Source organism: Zea mays, chromosome 4 (genome assembly GCF_902167145.1).
Source record: "Zea mays cultivar B73 chromosome 4, Zm-B73-REFERENCE-NAM-5.0, whole genome shotgun sequence".
NCBI classification, from domain to species: domain Eukaryota; kingdom Viridiplantae; phylum Streptophyta; class Magnoliopsida; order Poales; family Poaceae; genus Zea; species Zea mays.
Genome location: NC_050099.1, coordinates 11860837 through 11875193, shown reverse-complemented (window position 1 = coordinate 11875193; position 14357 = coordinate 11860837). Strand labels below are relative to the sequence as shown.

At 42.7% G+C, this 14357-nt stretch overlaps 2 protein-coding genes across 2 annotated transcripts; both read right to left on the bottom strand.

The window, feature by feature from the left end:
- Positions 1-300: 300 nt before the first annotated feature.
- LOC103655100 (probable protein phosphatase 2C 74) lies at positions 301-5018 on the bottom strand. The gene is made up of 3 exons (XM_020551985.1): positions 4425-5018; positions 2864-3085; positions 301-955 (listed from the first exon to the last, which is right to left on the bottom strand). The coding sequence occupies exons 1-3, from the start codon at positions 5016-5018 to the stop codon at positions 461-463; spliced, it is 1311 nt and encodes a 436-aa protein (XP_020407574.1). The 3' UTR covers positions 301-460.
- Positions 5019-10279: 5261 nt separating this feature from the next.
- On the bottom strand, positions 10280-13008 carry LOC103652831 (probable protein phosphatase 2C 74). Its single transcript, XM_023302286.1, has 3 exons — positions 12397-13008; positions 11373-11564; positions 10280-11067 (listed from the first exon to the last, which is right to left on the bottom strand). The coding sequence occupies exons 1-3, from the start codon at positions 13006-13008 to the stop codon at positions 10549-10551; spliced, it is 1323 nt and encodes a 440-aa protein (XP_023158054.1). The 3' UTR covers positions 10280-10548.
- Between the last annotated feature and the right edge of the window lie 1349 nt (positions 13009-14357).

The following is a 14357-nucleotide window of genomic DNA, read 5'->3' as shown; positions in this document are numbered from 1 at the left end:
GGGCCCTACTTGTCAGATTCACGAAAACACTAAGTCGACATGCCACAACCAGAAACACACGTTTAAAACTAGATCAGAATCGAACTAACTTTAGAGACCTGAATATGCATTTTGACATTTTGTGAACCTATATGGTGTAGTGAATTTCACTATTTAATTAATTATGAAAGGCTGCTTTGAGATCTGTGCAAGTTTTTGGATGACCACGAGGTTTTCTGTTGCAGACTCGCGCGCACTTATGGTTTTAAATGTCAGCAACAGTTTTATGCAGACATAAATAAACAAAAAAAAACAAAACAAATCGGATGTTACAAACTCTATCGTGTATATGTACACTTCACCTGTCCAGAGGAAGGAACTCTCATCAGTTCATCCTCTGTAATCGCAAATCAAACTAATTCGCTCGATTCATAGGTGCTCAGTCAGCGCATCATCATATCCTTTGCCTCGTTGGAAACTACTACCGTACAAACCTCTCGAGGTCAACGACCATGACAGTGACGTCGTCCCTGCTCCCCCTGCGCCGCGCCATGTCCACGAGCTCCCTGCAGGCCGTCGCACGGCTCCTGGATACAGCGTCGACGGCCTCCTGGTTGCTGACCTTGTCCCAGAGCCCGTCCGACGCGATGACCAGGAACTCGCAGTCAGCGGCAAGCGCCACCGTGGCAACCGCTGGCTCGGCGACGACCCACCGCTTCAGCGCGCCGTCGCCGAACGCGCGCGACACGGCGAGGCTGCCCTGCACCCGCCACACGCCGCTGCCGCCGCACCTCACGTAGCCGCCCAGCCGCTCGATGCGCGCCCGCTCGTCCTCCCGGGCGCAGGTGTGGTCCGCCGTCAGCGCGTCCGCGGTGCCGTTGCGGCTCAGCACCGCGCGGCAGTCGCCGACATGCGCGACGTAGAGGTGGCCGCCCTTCACCACTGCCGTTGTGGCACATGCGCCGCCGCTTTCACCCTGCGCGTTTGTCCAAGGAGCAAATATCACGTCATTTTTTCACCTATGTATTTAGACTCATGGTATTTTCTGTCAACGAACGCAAACAGACTTATGGAGACGAAATAGTTTGTCATGCAACCAAAGTTTGGAGATTGATTGAAAACTCGTATAAACTTTTCGTAAACTGATTTAATATTCAGTTTCAGACAAACTGTACACTAATAGAGAGGACCGTGGCTGAAAATTGAAGCTTCAAACTAAAACACTCCTAAAACTCAGATTCAAACTTGTTTAGAGTAAAGGGGTGTTTGGTTTGTAGGGACTAATGTTTAGTCCCATCATTTTATTTCATTTTAGACTATAAATTGTCAAATATAGAAACTAGAATAGAGTTTTAGTTTCTATATTTGTCAATTTTAGAACTAAAATGGAATAAAATGCCCGGACTAAAAGTTAGTCCCTAGAAACCAAACACCCCTAAGTTCATTAATTAAATCATGTGTTGTACTCAGTATAGTAGCGAAGACAAATGCTTTTAAAGTAAATCATCTCTTTTTAAAAAATAGTCTCGGATCTTTTCGAAAAAAAATTCTGTGCATACCGGATGTAAATCTCACCTTTTACAGCCTATCACATATACCACTTCGAGGCTCATAAAGACAGATCAAAATTTACAAAATAACCCCTTAGTAATTTGTTTTTTTTTCTATTTATATGGACCAGCAGTAGGGATATGTGAGGGGCTGTTAAAAGTGAGGTTTGCATCCGGTATGCAAAGAATTTTTTTCCATCTTTTCCGCCCGCACAACGCCAGCAGTGACGGAAACGATTCCTATGCCCTTAACTTAGGGCTAAGTTTGGTTGAGGAGTTAGAAAAATGAAGTGGCTTCATTACTATTTTTGGATATTTGGTTTACAATAAAAAAAGAGTAGAATGGTGGAGTAAAATTTATCATAAATAGTTAAAATGCTCTGGCTTCAAAAAAACGACAGGATACGAGCACTCTCGGACGCAAGCGCTCCTCCCTCTCCTAACTTGTGCATACACTCATATGGCTCTCCAACCAAACAGATAACGGAGCGGCTCGCTCTATTCTACTCTTCAACCAAATAAAAAATAGAGTCGTCTTGTTTTGTTTCTCAAACGCGAAATAAAACGGTTCTATTATCAAAACTGGAATTGAGTTGCTCAATTCTAATTGACTCTCCCACCAAACATACCCTTAATCACTAATATATGGGACCACATCCGGAATGGCTCCACACATGAGTGACCCATCTACAACACTTCCTCACAGAATCTCGTGCGCTAGTGACACGCGGCAAGTTCACCTAGGATCATATATGCCAACCATGACGTGCTCACCTAGTGGCCATCCAAAAGCATCGTTTATAGTACTCTATGATAGCTTCAAATTATAAGTTATTTTTAAAAACTAATATTAATTAAAATTATAAGAAAACCATAAAAAATATGGCATCATCTAAAAAATAATTAAAAAGGCATTTAATAGAAAATTTAATAATAACTATTTAATATTATAAATATTATTGTTTCAGTATATAAAGTTAGTTACATTTAAGATGTTTTGACATTTAAAAATTTAAAATAACTTAATCTCATATATAAGTCATTTTAGCGTTTTAATTTTTTTCTATATTTAAATTAATGATAATAAATTTAGACACATATATAAAATACATATATCAAATATTGTATGAATATATTAATACACGAATATTATTTTGAAATAGATGGAGTACGATTTAGAGCGAAGTATATCGCACCAACAAAGGAATCTTTTCTTTGACGTGTTCAACATGCGAGGAATTAAAAGTGCATGCATGGACCAGGTAAACAAAACGAACGTGCGTATGAGCGGTGTCACTCTAGCAGTACGTACGCTGTACGCAACGCACACGCACCTGATGTTGCGCGAGGAGCTGGTTGTCGGTGTCCAGGTAGGCCGCTCTGATCGCCGCCGAGACGACGTCCTTCGTCTCTGCCGACGACGACCATGCCCCCCCGTGCATCTCCGTCGTCCCCGCTGCCGCCAGCACGGCGGAGACGACGTTCCTGCCCAGCCTCTCGGAGACGAAGTCCACGGCCGCGCGTCCGCCGTGTCCATCGAACACACCGTAGAATGCCTGCAGGAAAAGGCCCAGAGATTAACAGACCAAAACGTGATAGCTACTCCATATCACTATATCAGTGTTGGGCGCGTACTTCTCTTACACTGGGTCAAAAGAGTTTTGCTATTATAACACTCAATTAAACAGGCTTCTCTCTTCTAGTATCTACAAATTCAACTTCTCTAAAATAGTATTTTTAAGTTAATCTCTTCTCTAAAATAAAATTAAGTGCCTTTTTACTCTCTTTTCTTCCTCTTAATTTCCCGGCAACGAATGATACGCTTCAATTCGTCAATTTATTTCATGAAATCACCGTGTACGTAGGAGCAAGCCGAACTTTGAGACACAAACATATCGTTTCCGTTCACGTTCACCAGCAAGCTGATATGAAAATTTTCCGGAACCACGAACCTGGAACCATACAACTCACTGTTCAAATCTGAAGTTCCATACATCCCACTCTTCAAATCAGAAAGGAACACGAAACCAATCTGCTTCCTGATATCTTTTGTTGATCTAAACTTGCCTTCTGCCCGAACCAGCTGCTTCAACTTACTTCAATACTGCAACCTCAACTTCTTTAGAATAAAGTTCAGTACCGCTTCAACTAATAATTCAGATAACTATTAGTTGCACTCTCAACTGCATGTTAGTTCATTAGCTAGTCCAACCTAGCTAAAATTAGCTAATAGTTAGTCAGGTAATTTCACTAGCAAGTTTTCATTCAACTAACTAAGCTCTAGTGCATTCAAACAGGACCTTAGCTTGTCCTAAAACTTATAACATACACTTATACTTTTGCACTTAATTATCAACATATGAAATAATTATGTATTTTTTTCTAAAAAAGGCTTGTGATACCACCCAAGTGTATAAAAAAGGACTACATCTGAAATTATGTTAAATGAATTATGCAAACAGGCGGAGAGATCAAATATTCATATTTGACATACACAGTAATTAATGTAGCAAAAACGTTACCTTCACCAATTCATGAAATAATTCATGGAAACAAAAGTATGATATATGTGTGCAAGTTTAACTGGAAAGTGTATACTAAGGATATATGAATATGACATATTTCTTTAACGAAACGTTATCATCGGTCCGTGAACTGAGTATATATATAGTCATACTTTATCTATGATGGAAATTATTATGAATGGTATCTTAATCCATAGCATTGCTTAGGCCTTACGAGTCTATAAGTCATGCATTACGATGGAAAATTATTTTTTTTGTAAGGATGATGGAAAATAAATTTAGCCAGTAATAATAATAAAAGTTTGGTTTCAACAAAAATCAAGCAAGCAATTTATCATATCGTTTGCCACAGAGGAAAAAAAACAATTACCAGATCAGAAGTTCCATCATGTTTGTCAGTAACCACGGCATACGCATCCTCCATCGCATGCCTCGGTCCTGCTCTACTGGCCAGCCTGAACCCCTCGCCCTCCACCTCTACGTCGGCCTCCTTCGCCGGGGCGGCAGCCGCGGCGCCCCAGCCGGCAGCCACCTCGCCGGCATCGACATCCGCCACCGGTATAACCAGCCTTGAGGGCCGCCTCCTCGCAGCCCACGCTGTCTTCTTCTTCTTCTTCTTGCTCTCAGCCTGTTGCTCCGGCTCCGCTACGTCATGGCCACAACTACCGACAACGTCGTTGGACGAATCTGCACCGGCAACAGCGGCGGGAGGCGCCACCACCAGCAGCAGCTGCTCGTGGATAGAGACGACGTCTGAGGCAGCAGCAGGCGTCTTCCTCATCCGCAACGCGAGGGTCATAGCGGAGATTACGCCGGCGGGTGGAGACGACGCCGCCGCCGACGTCGGTAGGGAAGCTATGAACGGAGAGAACGCGGATGCCCTGATGAGGACCTTGCGGAGCTCGCTGAGTAGGCGCGACAAGACTGCGGCGACGGAGCACTGGAACCTGGCAGTCTGTAGCATGTCTAGCTAGAGCTAGCTTGGTGGTGATGGGCTGATGGCCGGAGAGGGAGACGGTCAAACTGGCGCTAGCTGCTGAGTCCGAAGGTGAGCGATGCAAGAGCTAGCCCAGGTTCCCCGCCGGGATGGGAGTCACCTGCACTGCAGATGGATCAGCTAGCTTCCAATGTTTTTATACGTGGTGATGAGGAGTGGAAGAGTGAGAAGATGACGAGAGGAACGGGACAAGATGTGAGAAGGGGCCGGGGGCTGGGTCACTGCTGCCGACTGGTCAACTAATGCTGTGGCCATCACATATCATCTGGGATATGTTTTTTTTATATTGTTACCGGGGAATTTCGTTTACTTAATCCCGACGGCGAGGGCGTACGTGTGCATATATACGTACACTGCCGGGACCTAATACTAGTTAATCTGATCAACCAGAAAATTAAGTACACTTGCGCCACCTAAGGTACGGTGGTAGTAGAGCTTATTATATAAGTGTAGTACGTACTTCGTCAAAGAAAAATAGTTAGGAAATATGTATACTTCTCTAAATGTAAGAAGCTATTTGCTGGCAATGTTAAATTATTAGCTGGATATAGAATAATTGGAAAATCTTGTTTTTTTTGTCAAGTGCGTAACATCTATAAAGACAATAATCTCACTTTTTGCTTAAAATTGCCATTTGAACGTCATACTTTAAAAACCGGACTTGTTAAAATTTAGTGCTTGACTTTTAGTTTCCTTCAAGATGAATACATTTACATTAAAATTGCAGCCTTTTATATTATTCTAGTTTCTAGTTTCCTTTTACACTATGTTCGGATGTCAGAATTCAGACCCAGAATTCAAAAATTGGAAATGACAAACCCGAATTCTGGTGTTTGGACCCAGAATTCAACTCTACACGTGCCCCCACACTCCAACTTCGACCCCCACCCTCTGTTTTGCTCGGAATTGAATTGGATTTGGTATTGCATCCGATTTCCAAAGCCAGTCTGATTTGGTATTTGATCTAATTCAATTCCACCATCTCCAATATCTATATCCAAACGGAGCCTTGGACTGAAGTTATTGTATACATTTTATATTAAAATAATATTGGAGATGTAGATCGATATAATTTTTGTAGGCATAAACTGTAGGTTCTTAGTATCGAGAATAAAAAAAAACTCGTTAGAACAAAAACATAAATCAGATAAAATATGATTTTTTTTTTGTCGGCACAAAGATAATTTTTTTCTACAGTTATGTAATGACAAAAAAATGATATATATAATGACTAAAAGATAAACATCAAATCATAAAAATAAATTACTTGTACTAGCTAGTACGTTGTTGATGTGCAAAAGTGTTGCCTAAAATCATCTTAATTAAATGAAGAGCTGAGGCATCTAGCTAGAGAGGAAGCAAGTATATTTAAAAATATTTTATTTAATTTGTCAGACTTTAACAAGTCAAATAGAAAAGTACGCGCGTGTGTAGCTATTATTAGTTAGGTTGGTTTTGAAATTGCATTCTCCTCTAGCCACAGAAAGAAAAAACAAAGGGTCTGCGTGGGACTGGGCCGGCCTAGCTAGCTGCTGGGGACTGAGCCATGCATACCAACTCAACACCAACGATATGGGATGGATAGGTAATATAAGTTTCATTAGTATAAGATCTCGAAGCCGGAAAGAAAAGGACTCGTTCAATTAGTCGATTGCGGCGCCTTAAGGAGGGTAACTATACACACACAGTTCGTCATGCAATTAATAACGACGATCGAGGTACCTGAGCATCGTATTTTTTTCATGCAAGAGGTTGAAATAATCTACTACTACAGATAAATATATCGTTTTGGCTTTTATGGAATATATACGTAAAAGATTCGATCGCGCCGGAAAGATTTGTTTGTGCAAGTCAATCTCTAGTATCAGCAGCTGCTATATCTATACGTCGTGTGTATGTGATTGACGTACGTACGTAGTCATCTCAGCCTCACACGCGACTCAAACAACGTACGTCCTCCCTGCCAGGCCGGCGAGGGAGATGGAAGTACTAGCTAGTATAGTAGACCAGGTAGTAGCGCCTTTGTTTGGAAGCTGGCCGGCTGGGTGACGCAGTCTTCTGCTAGGTTTTCCAATTTGCCTGGTTCCCACATACGACGCCGTCTGTTCTTTCAGGTTTTGTGAACGAGTAAAATATACTAAGGGTTAGTTTGGGAACACCGTTTTTCAAAGGGATTCCAATTTTCCTAAGAGGGCGTTTGGATCCCTTCATTTTAAAGGAATTGGAATTCACTTAATAAAGTAACTTATTTAGTTTGGAATTTGATATTCCACCACTTTCCAAAGTTGAGATATAAGCCTATCTCAAATTCACGGGGTGGAGGGTGGGAAATGATTTTATGCATTAGTAGAATTTGTTTCTACTCTATAACTTACATGACACTCTTTGTCTCACTCCTCTACAGTAAAAATGTAGCACGTAAATATCTTCGACATCTTGCTAATAATAGTATATAAATATATTTTGCATAAAACCGAATTAGCTTAATTGATATATGCCTAAATTACTATTATTATAAGGGAAATTAGTTCATTTTCCCTTGGGAAAACGATGTTCCCAAACTAGCCCTAAAAAAATATTCCTCTGGACCAGCCGTTATTGCACTACTAGTCTAATGACCGTGTATTGCAACGACACACAATCATATTTAATATCTATAAAGATAAATTTAGTATCAAAACAAACATATAGTCCACATGCCACATATTAAAACTGATAAGAACAAATATTATACTTTATTTTACACAAAAGACAAATAAAGGTATGAATTGAAAAGGTGCCCGACCCCGTATTTTATAGCTCGCTCGGTCACTCGTCCTCATTCATCTAGCCATATAGTAATTGCATGTCAAAAATCATATTAGTCATATAAACTATAAATTAAATCGACAATCATATAATCATTGGTATTAAAGAAAAAGCATGCATGAGCTACTTCCATGAATATATATAACTTCTAAATACTTTCAAGGGTCCAACCTTTTGAAGTTGAAGGCCACCAACTGTTAAAATATACATTCTATGTCATTGGTCATACTAGCTAAAATTGGCATACACTACTACACAAAAGATTTTGGAAGACAATTGCAAAACATTTTTGAAGGTGGGCGTGTCTGTTCGTCGCCTTCGTTAAACGCTGGCAGGGTCGCTGCCTTTGCGCCCGCCTCGATTAAAAGTTAACGGAGGTGGGCTACTTAAGGCGACTGGTTGCGTTAATCTATATTAACAGAGGCGGTTGCATTAAGGGCGTGTACAACGCCATTTAATCAGGCGTCTCCACACCCGTCTCCAGGGGGTTTTCTGAAAAAAAATCTTTGCAGCCGTTGCTTGGTGGGGAGACGTCTCTGGCTCCTGTCCCTAGCAAGAACTGACGACGCCTCTGCCGACTGTACGAGTTCCGGTTGTCTCTTGCAGATCTCGTGCAGTGGCAATGAGATTGGGTGGCAGACTCTTGCAGTTCCGGTAGTAGCTAATACAAAATGTGTGTGCATATTTGATCAAGAGTGTTTTTAAGTCTACTCTACATATGCATTTATTAACAGACTGTATTTATAGACACTCCATTGTATGAAAGAGTCTCTTAGCTGTCTATTATACTTGGAGAACCGTTTTGGTGTCTAAGCATTGTACATGCCCTAAGTCACCCACCTCCTTTAAACAATTAATAGACGCAGGTTTGTTAAGACAATCGTCTTCATTAATATCTATTAATAGAGGTGGTTGTTTTTAAATTGTCCGCCTCTGCTAATCAACGCCTATAAAACATGAAAGTCACCTTCTTCCTCATGACTTCTCTCCATTAAACTACTACTTTGAGGGGAAGCTTTTGATCTTAGATTTCTTAGGTTTGTTGAACTATCGAAAACCAGGAGATCGCAAGAGATTGGTGCACACTCCCTAATAAACCACCTTTAAGTTCATTTCATTGGTATATAAATACTAATTATTTTTTATTTAAATATCCTTATTTCTATTAAGATTCATATTATTAGTCATTACTTCTAGATATATTTAATGGTACATATTGGTAATACTATAAAATCAGTACTGTTAATCATTAGTCACTAGAAAAATTAGATAGTTTCAGCATAGTAGCATATTTTTAATGGATACAAATGTTTTTGGATGTTGTATTGGATAGAGAAAAATAATAGAAAACGAATTGGGATGCACACATTGAGTATATCCATTAGAAATGAATACATACATGGATATTCGTATTAGAAGTTTTACATGAATTGAATTTGGATAATTTTGATTTTGAACATCCATTTTCACCTTAACCGTCTCTACTGCTATAAAGCACCAGTTTTCTCCATTCCACCATCGTTTGTGTCACGCACGAAGCGAGCAGGTCACACATTTACTCTATCTCCCCACGTAATGGGTCCGCACAATCGCCCTAAGCAGCCCATGCACTGCACCTCCCTCCTCCTGTCAAGTCTGGTCGCTGTGACCCTTCCCTTCCCTCATCGCCACCTCTCCTCGGTCTGGCTCGCTCTCGATGTCCCTGCCGCCGCTGGCGCTCCCCTCTCTCGTGCTCGCTATTGTGCCCCTCCACTCTATGCTCCACCCCTACTAAAAATTAGTAAAATAAAATATAAATTATGCAAATACTTGTGACACAAAAATAGGATTATTTGTACAGTGGTTATATGTCCCAAATGAATATCGTTCCCTTCTAATCATTGTGCTCTAACATTTTATCAAATAATTTGTGTATAATTTATACAAATAAAAGGAAGTGAGTTCAATAGATCCAAAATCCCTGCCTCAGTTCACAAAGACCATTCGAAAAGAGAAGACTAAATGCAGTAGAGGTTCTCGAACTTGTTGGCACGTTGTGTCACTTAGGTCACCGAACTAAAAAACTAACAAATCTGGTCCACTAACTTAGTCGGTCTATGTAAAACCATCCAAAACTGAGTTTGCTCAAATGGGATGCCGATGAGCATGCCATATTGTAGCGACTCAGGTGACACAACATGCCAAATTCGGGAACCCAAGTGACGAAAACCAACTGACTTTAACATGTCACGCCACATCGACATCTGGTTTAATAAGGAAACCCGGTTTTTGAGTGGTTTTGTATAGGCCAACAAGTTAGGTGCCCCGTTTTGCTGATTTTCTGAGTTTGAAGACTCAAGTGTCAAGTGACACATCGTGTCAAGTTCAAGGACCGTTGATGTATTTTACTTAAAAAATGACAGAGCAAAAGTTACGTGCAATAATAATAATAATAGTTCCATTCCTAATTGTCTGCAACATCAAGTCACTGCATTCCTAGCTTCAACTACGTAGTTTACAATCGAGGGTTAGAAAAAAGAATGACGTTTGCAGTAATTAATTTGCTCCCCAGCAGCAGGGATGCAAATAAACCGCATGCTGTATATCTACAATCATTGGTGGTCAGTGTACCGTCATCTTTTGTTTCACTTTCACTTCCCTCAATGAAAAACCCTGGTGAACAGTTAGTGCCTCCAACAGCTCGGACCCGTCACTGATCGAATCTTAGGAACCTCTGGAGGTCGACTACCATGACGGTGACGTCGTCCCTGCTTCCCCTGCGCCGTGCCATGTCCACCAGGTCCCTGCAGGATGAGGCGGCGCGGCTCCTGGAGACGGCATCTACGGCCTCCTGGTTGCTGACCTTGTCCCAGAGCCCGTCGGACGCGATGACCAGGAAGTCGCAGCCAGCGGCGAGGGGCAGCCGGGTGACCGCCGGCTCCGCGACGACCCACCGCTTGAGCGCGCCGTCCCCGAACGCGCGCGACACGGCAAGGCTGCCCTGCACCCGCCACACGCCGCTGCCGCTGCGGCTCACGTAGCCTCCCTCCTGCTCGATGCGCTCCCGCTCCTCCTCCCTGGCGCAGGTGTGGTCGGCCGTCAGCGCCGTCGCGACGCCCCCGCGGCTCAGCACGGCGCGGCAGTCGCCCAGGTGCGCCACGTACAGGTCGCCGCCCTTCACCAGCGCCGTCGCGGCGCACGCACCGCCGCTTGAGCCCTGCGCGTCAGTTCAAAGACATTAATATAATCGACGTCATTACTTTTGCTTTTTTTCACAACGAAATTGCAGAGCTTTTTTTGTACGCGGGACGCTATAGCCTATAGGGACACGGCAAGCAGTGAGTGCACGTATGTCCTCAAAACCCTAGCTTGTCGCAGTCACATGAGCAGCCAAAACAGACACACACACACACACAAATGTTGCGCAGCAACAAAAGAAGCTTTTGACGCGTTCAACGTACGTGGGAAAAGAGCGTAGACCTGGTAAACAAACGAAGGAAAAAGCTAATTAAGCGTCAGTGTCGCGGCACGCACCTGGTGCTGCGTGAGGAGCTCGCTGTCGGTGGCAAGGTACGCCGCTCTGATAGCCGCCGAGACACCGTCGTCCTCCGACGTCTGCGTTCCGGCGGCGGCGAGGACCGCGGACACCACGTTCTTGCTGAGCCGCTCGGAGACGAAGTCCACGGCCGCGCGCCCGCCGTGGCCGTCGAAGACACCGTAGAATGCCTGCGAGATGAGATCGAGAAAGAATTAATGATAAAGCTTTGTGATTTAATTTATTATTCCTTCAGTACGTTGCGGGTAGTGTAACTGTGTAATTAATGTAGATCTTCTAATTTACTGGGTCAAAACAGATTGGATTTCATATATATAATGTTCTAGTGGAGCTACGCTTCAAAACAGATCGGTTTTATATATTATCATATATGTTATAATATGTGTTAAGTATGGTGACATTCGATCATGAAGTGCCTGCCATCTGACTTACTATTGTATTATTTTCGAGACACCTCGATGATTTACCTCACACTCTCACAACAATATTCAAATTAACATATATTATTTTGACCAAAAGATCTATATATGTACTAGTTTGTAACAGTACTATATATGACCATGTTTAAATGCCCTCTATCTAATAGTTAAACTGTCTACAGTGGATAGGGTAAATACGGGACATAGAACTATAGATGACGTTATTTATAGATTGCAATTTAAAATAAAGAATGGAATAGTGGATATGCTGGAGATAGCTTTAGCAAGCATCCAAACATCCAACTATTAGTTTAGCTATTAGCTATATTTTTATTTATAGACATCCAAACACTCTCATTTAATAGTCTAGCCAACTATTAGTATGACCTACACCGTCAATTACCCATTAGTTATTAGGTGGTTCAACCCAACTACAATTAGCTGATAATTAACTAGATATTTGTTAGTTATTTAATTTCACTAGCAATTTTTTAGTCAACTAATTATTTGATCTAGTGCATTCTATATATAGATATATACAATGAGCTTGAATTATTTTCACGTGATGCAAAGATGTAATTACCAGTTGAGAATCTGCATGGTTTTTGTCAGTCAGCACAGCATATGCGTCCTCCATCGCATGCCTCGGTCCTGCTCTACTCGCCAACCAAAACCCGTCCCCCACCACCTCCACGTCGGCCTCCTTCACCGGCGCGGCAGCTGCGGCCCAACCGGCGGCGACCTCGCCAGCGTCGTCGGCCACCGGTATGACGAGCGTCGACGGCCGCCTCCTGGCCGCCCACGCGGCCTTCTTCGCCAAGCTCCGAGCCTGTTGTTGCTCTACTACCATCCCGATCCCACTCCCACTCCCACTCCCACTGATGCAGTCGGACACCACTGCGTCTGCAAGAGGAAGCGCAGGCACGGGTGGCGGCGGCGGCGGCGGCGCGACGAGCTGCAGGTCCTCCGGGATGGCAACCTGGTGGGCAAGCATCTTCTTTCGCTTCGGGAGCGGCGTGGAGGCTATCAGGCCGATGGGAGATGGCGCCGCCGCCATAGCGGGTGCGGTGAGGACCGCTACCGGAGACAGAGAGCATGCGGATGCCATGACGTCGGACGCCTTGCGGAGCTCGCGGACCAGGCGCGCGAAGGCGGCGACGACGGAGCAGAGGAACCGGACGGTGTGCAGCAGCATATCGCGGCGCGGGTCGCCGGCCGGCCGGGGGAGTTGGACGAACGACGACGATGCTCGGCTGCTGCTTTGCTATATAGAGCGATCGAGCGAGGGATCAGACGAAGACGATCGATGATGGGAGTGGGAGGCCACGGGCAGGAGCTGCGTGTTTTTATACGTAGTAGTAAATATTATCAGGAAATGGAGAAGCCGGTGAGAGAGACGAGACGAGGGCAAGGGCCAAGGGCTGGGTCACTGATGCTGACCGGTCAATGCAGTGACCAGATCATCTGGGCTGGGCGCCGCTGTACAAATGTGTTTTTAATAATGTTACCGGAGATTTTCGTTTACTTAATCCGGACGGCCGTGCACCCGGTATCGTGCCGGGTCCTTTATCATCTCATCTGACCAATAAGAAATTTGCTGCTGCAACATCTTGCAAGGTGCATCAGACCGGCCGGAAAAGAGGAGTAATTTGACGAGTGCTACACGTACTCGGCAAACGCTTTATCGACTGTGACAACTCGATGAATTATATATCGACAACGACCTCTCTGGTAGTTCAATATAATATAAAACAAGTTTAATATAATGTAGTAGAACATATCTGGTAGTTCAATCTTTATATATATATATATATATATATATATATATATATATATATATATATATATATATATATATATATATATATATATATATATATATATATATATATATATGCGTTTTATAAGTTGCTAAAAGACTAGGGTTTGTTTGATTTCGCTTTTAGCCGTGACTTTTACCCTAAAAAGCCAAAAACCAAACCAAAAGGATCATTATTCCACCCATCAGCTTTTCTCAAAAGCCGGTGTTATAAAATTGAATGCACCTTTGGATCTGTTTTTAGTGACTTTGAGATGAAAAAAACTTTGCAAATATATATAAAAGAACCTTCAGTGGCTTTAGCGGCTTTCACCAAATTAATTTTAGCTTTCTTATAGCTTCCAGCCCACATCAGTTTTGTTAACAGCTCTGTGTATAACATTCTTTTTTCTTACCGCCATAGTCTATCCAAACAGACTCTAGGAACATATTTGTTGGCTTTTCCCAATTATTTTTAATACCTTACTTCTAGAAACAAGAAAACTGTTTTGTATCCGAGATCTCAAACTGTTGTAAAGACATCCCAGCTCGCTACTTTTATAATTCCTTTGTCTTATGTATTTGCATACAAAAAACAACTCTATATTTCTTACAAAAAAACAATTTCCTATGTCCTCCACACCTCCAAATTAATTGGCTGCGTATCTTTCCACGAGATTTGATCAATTTTTCCTTGTGCTGAATAAACGAGAGTTGACATAAAGAGTGTTGTTGGAGAGAGGTTT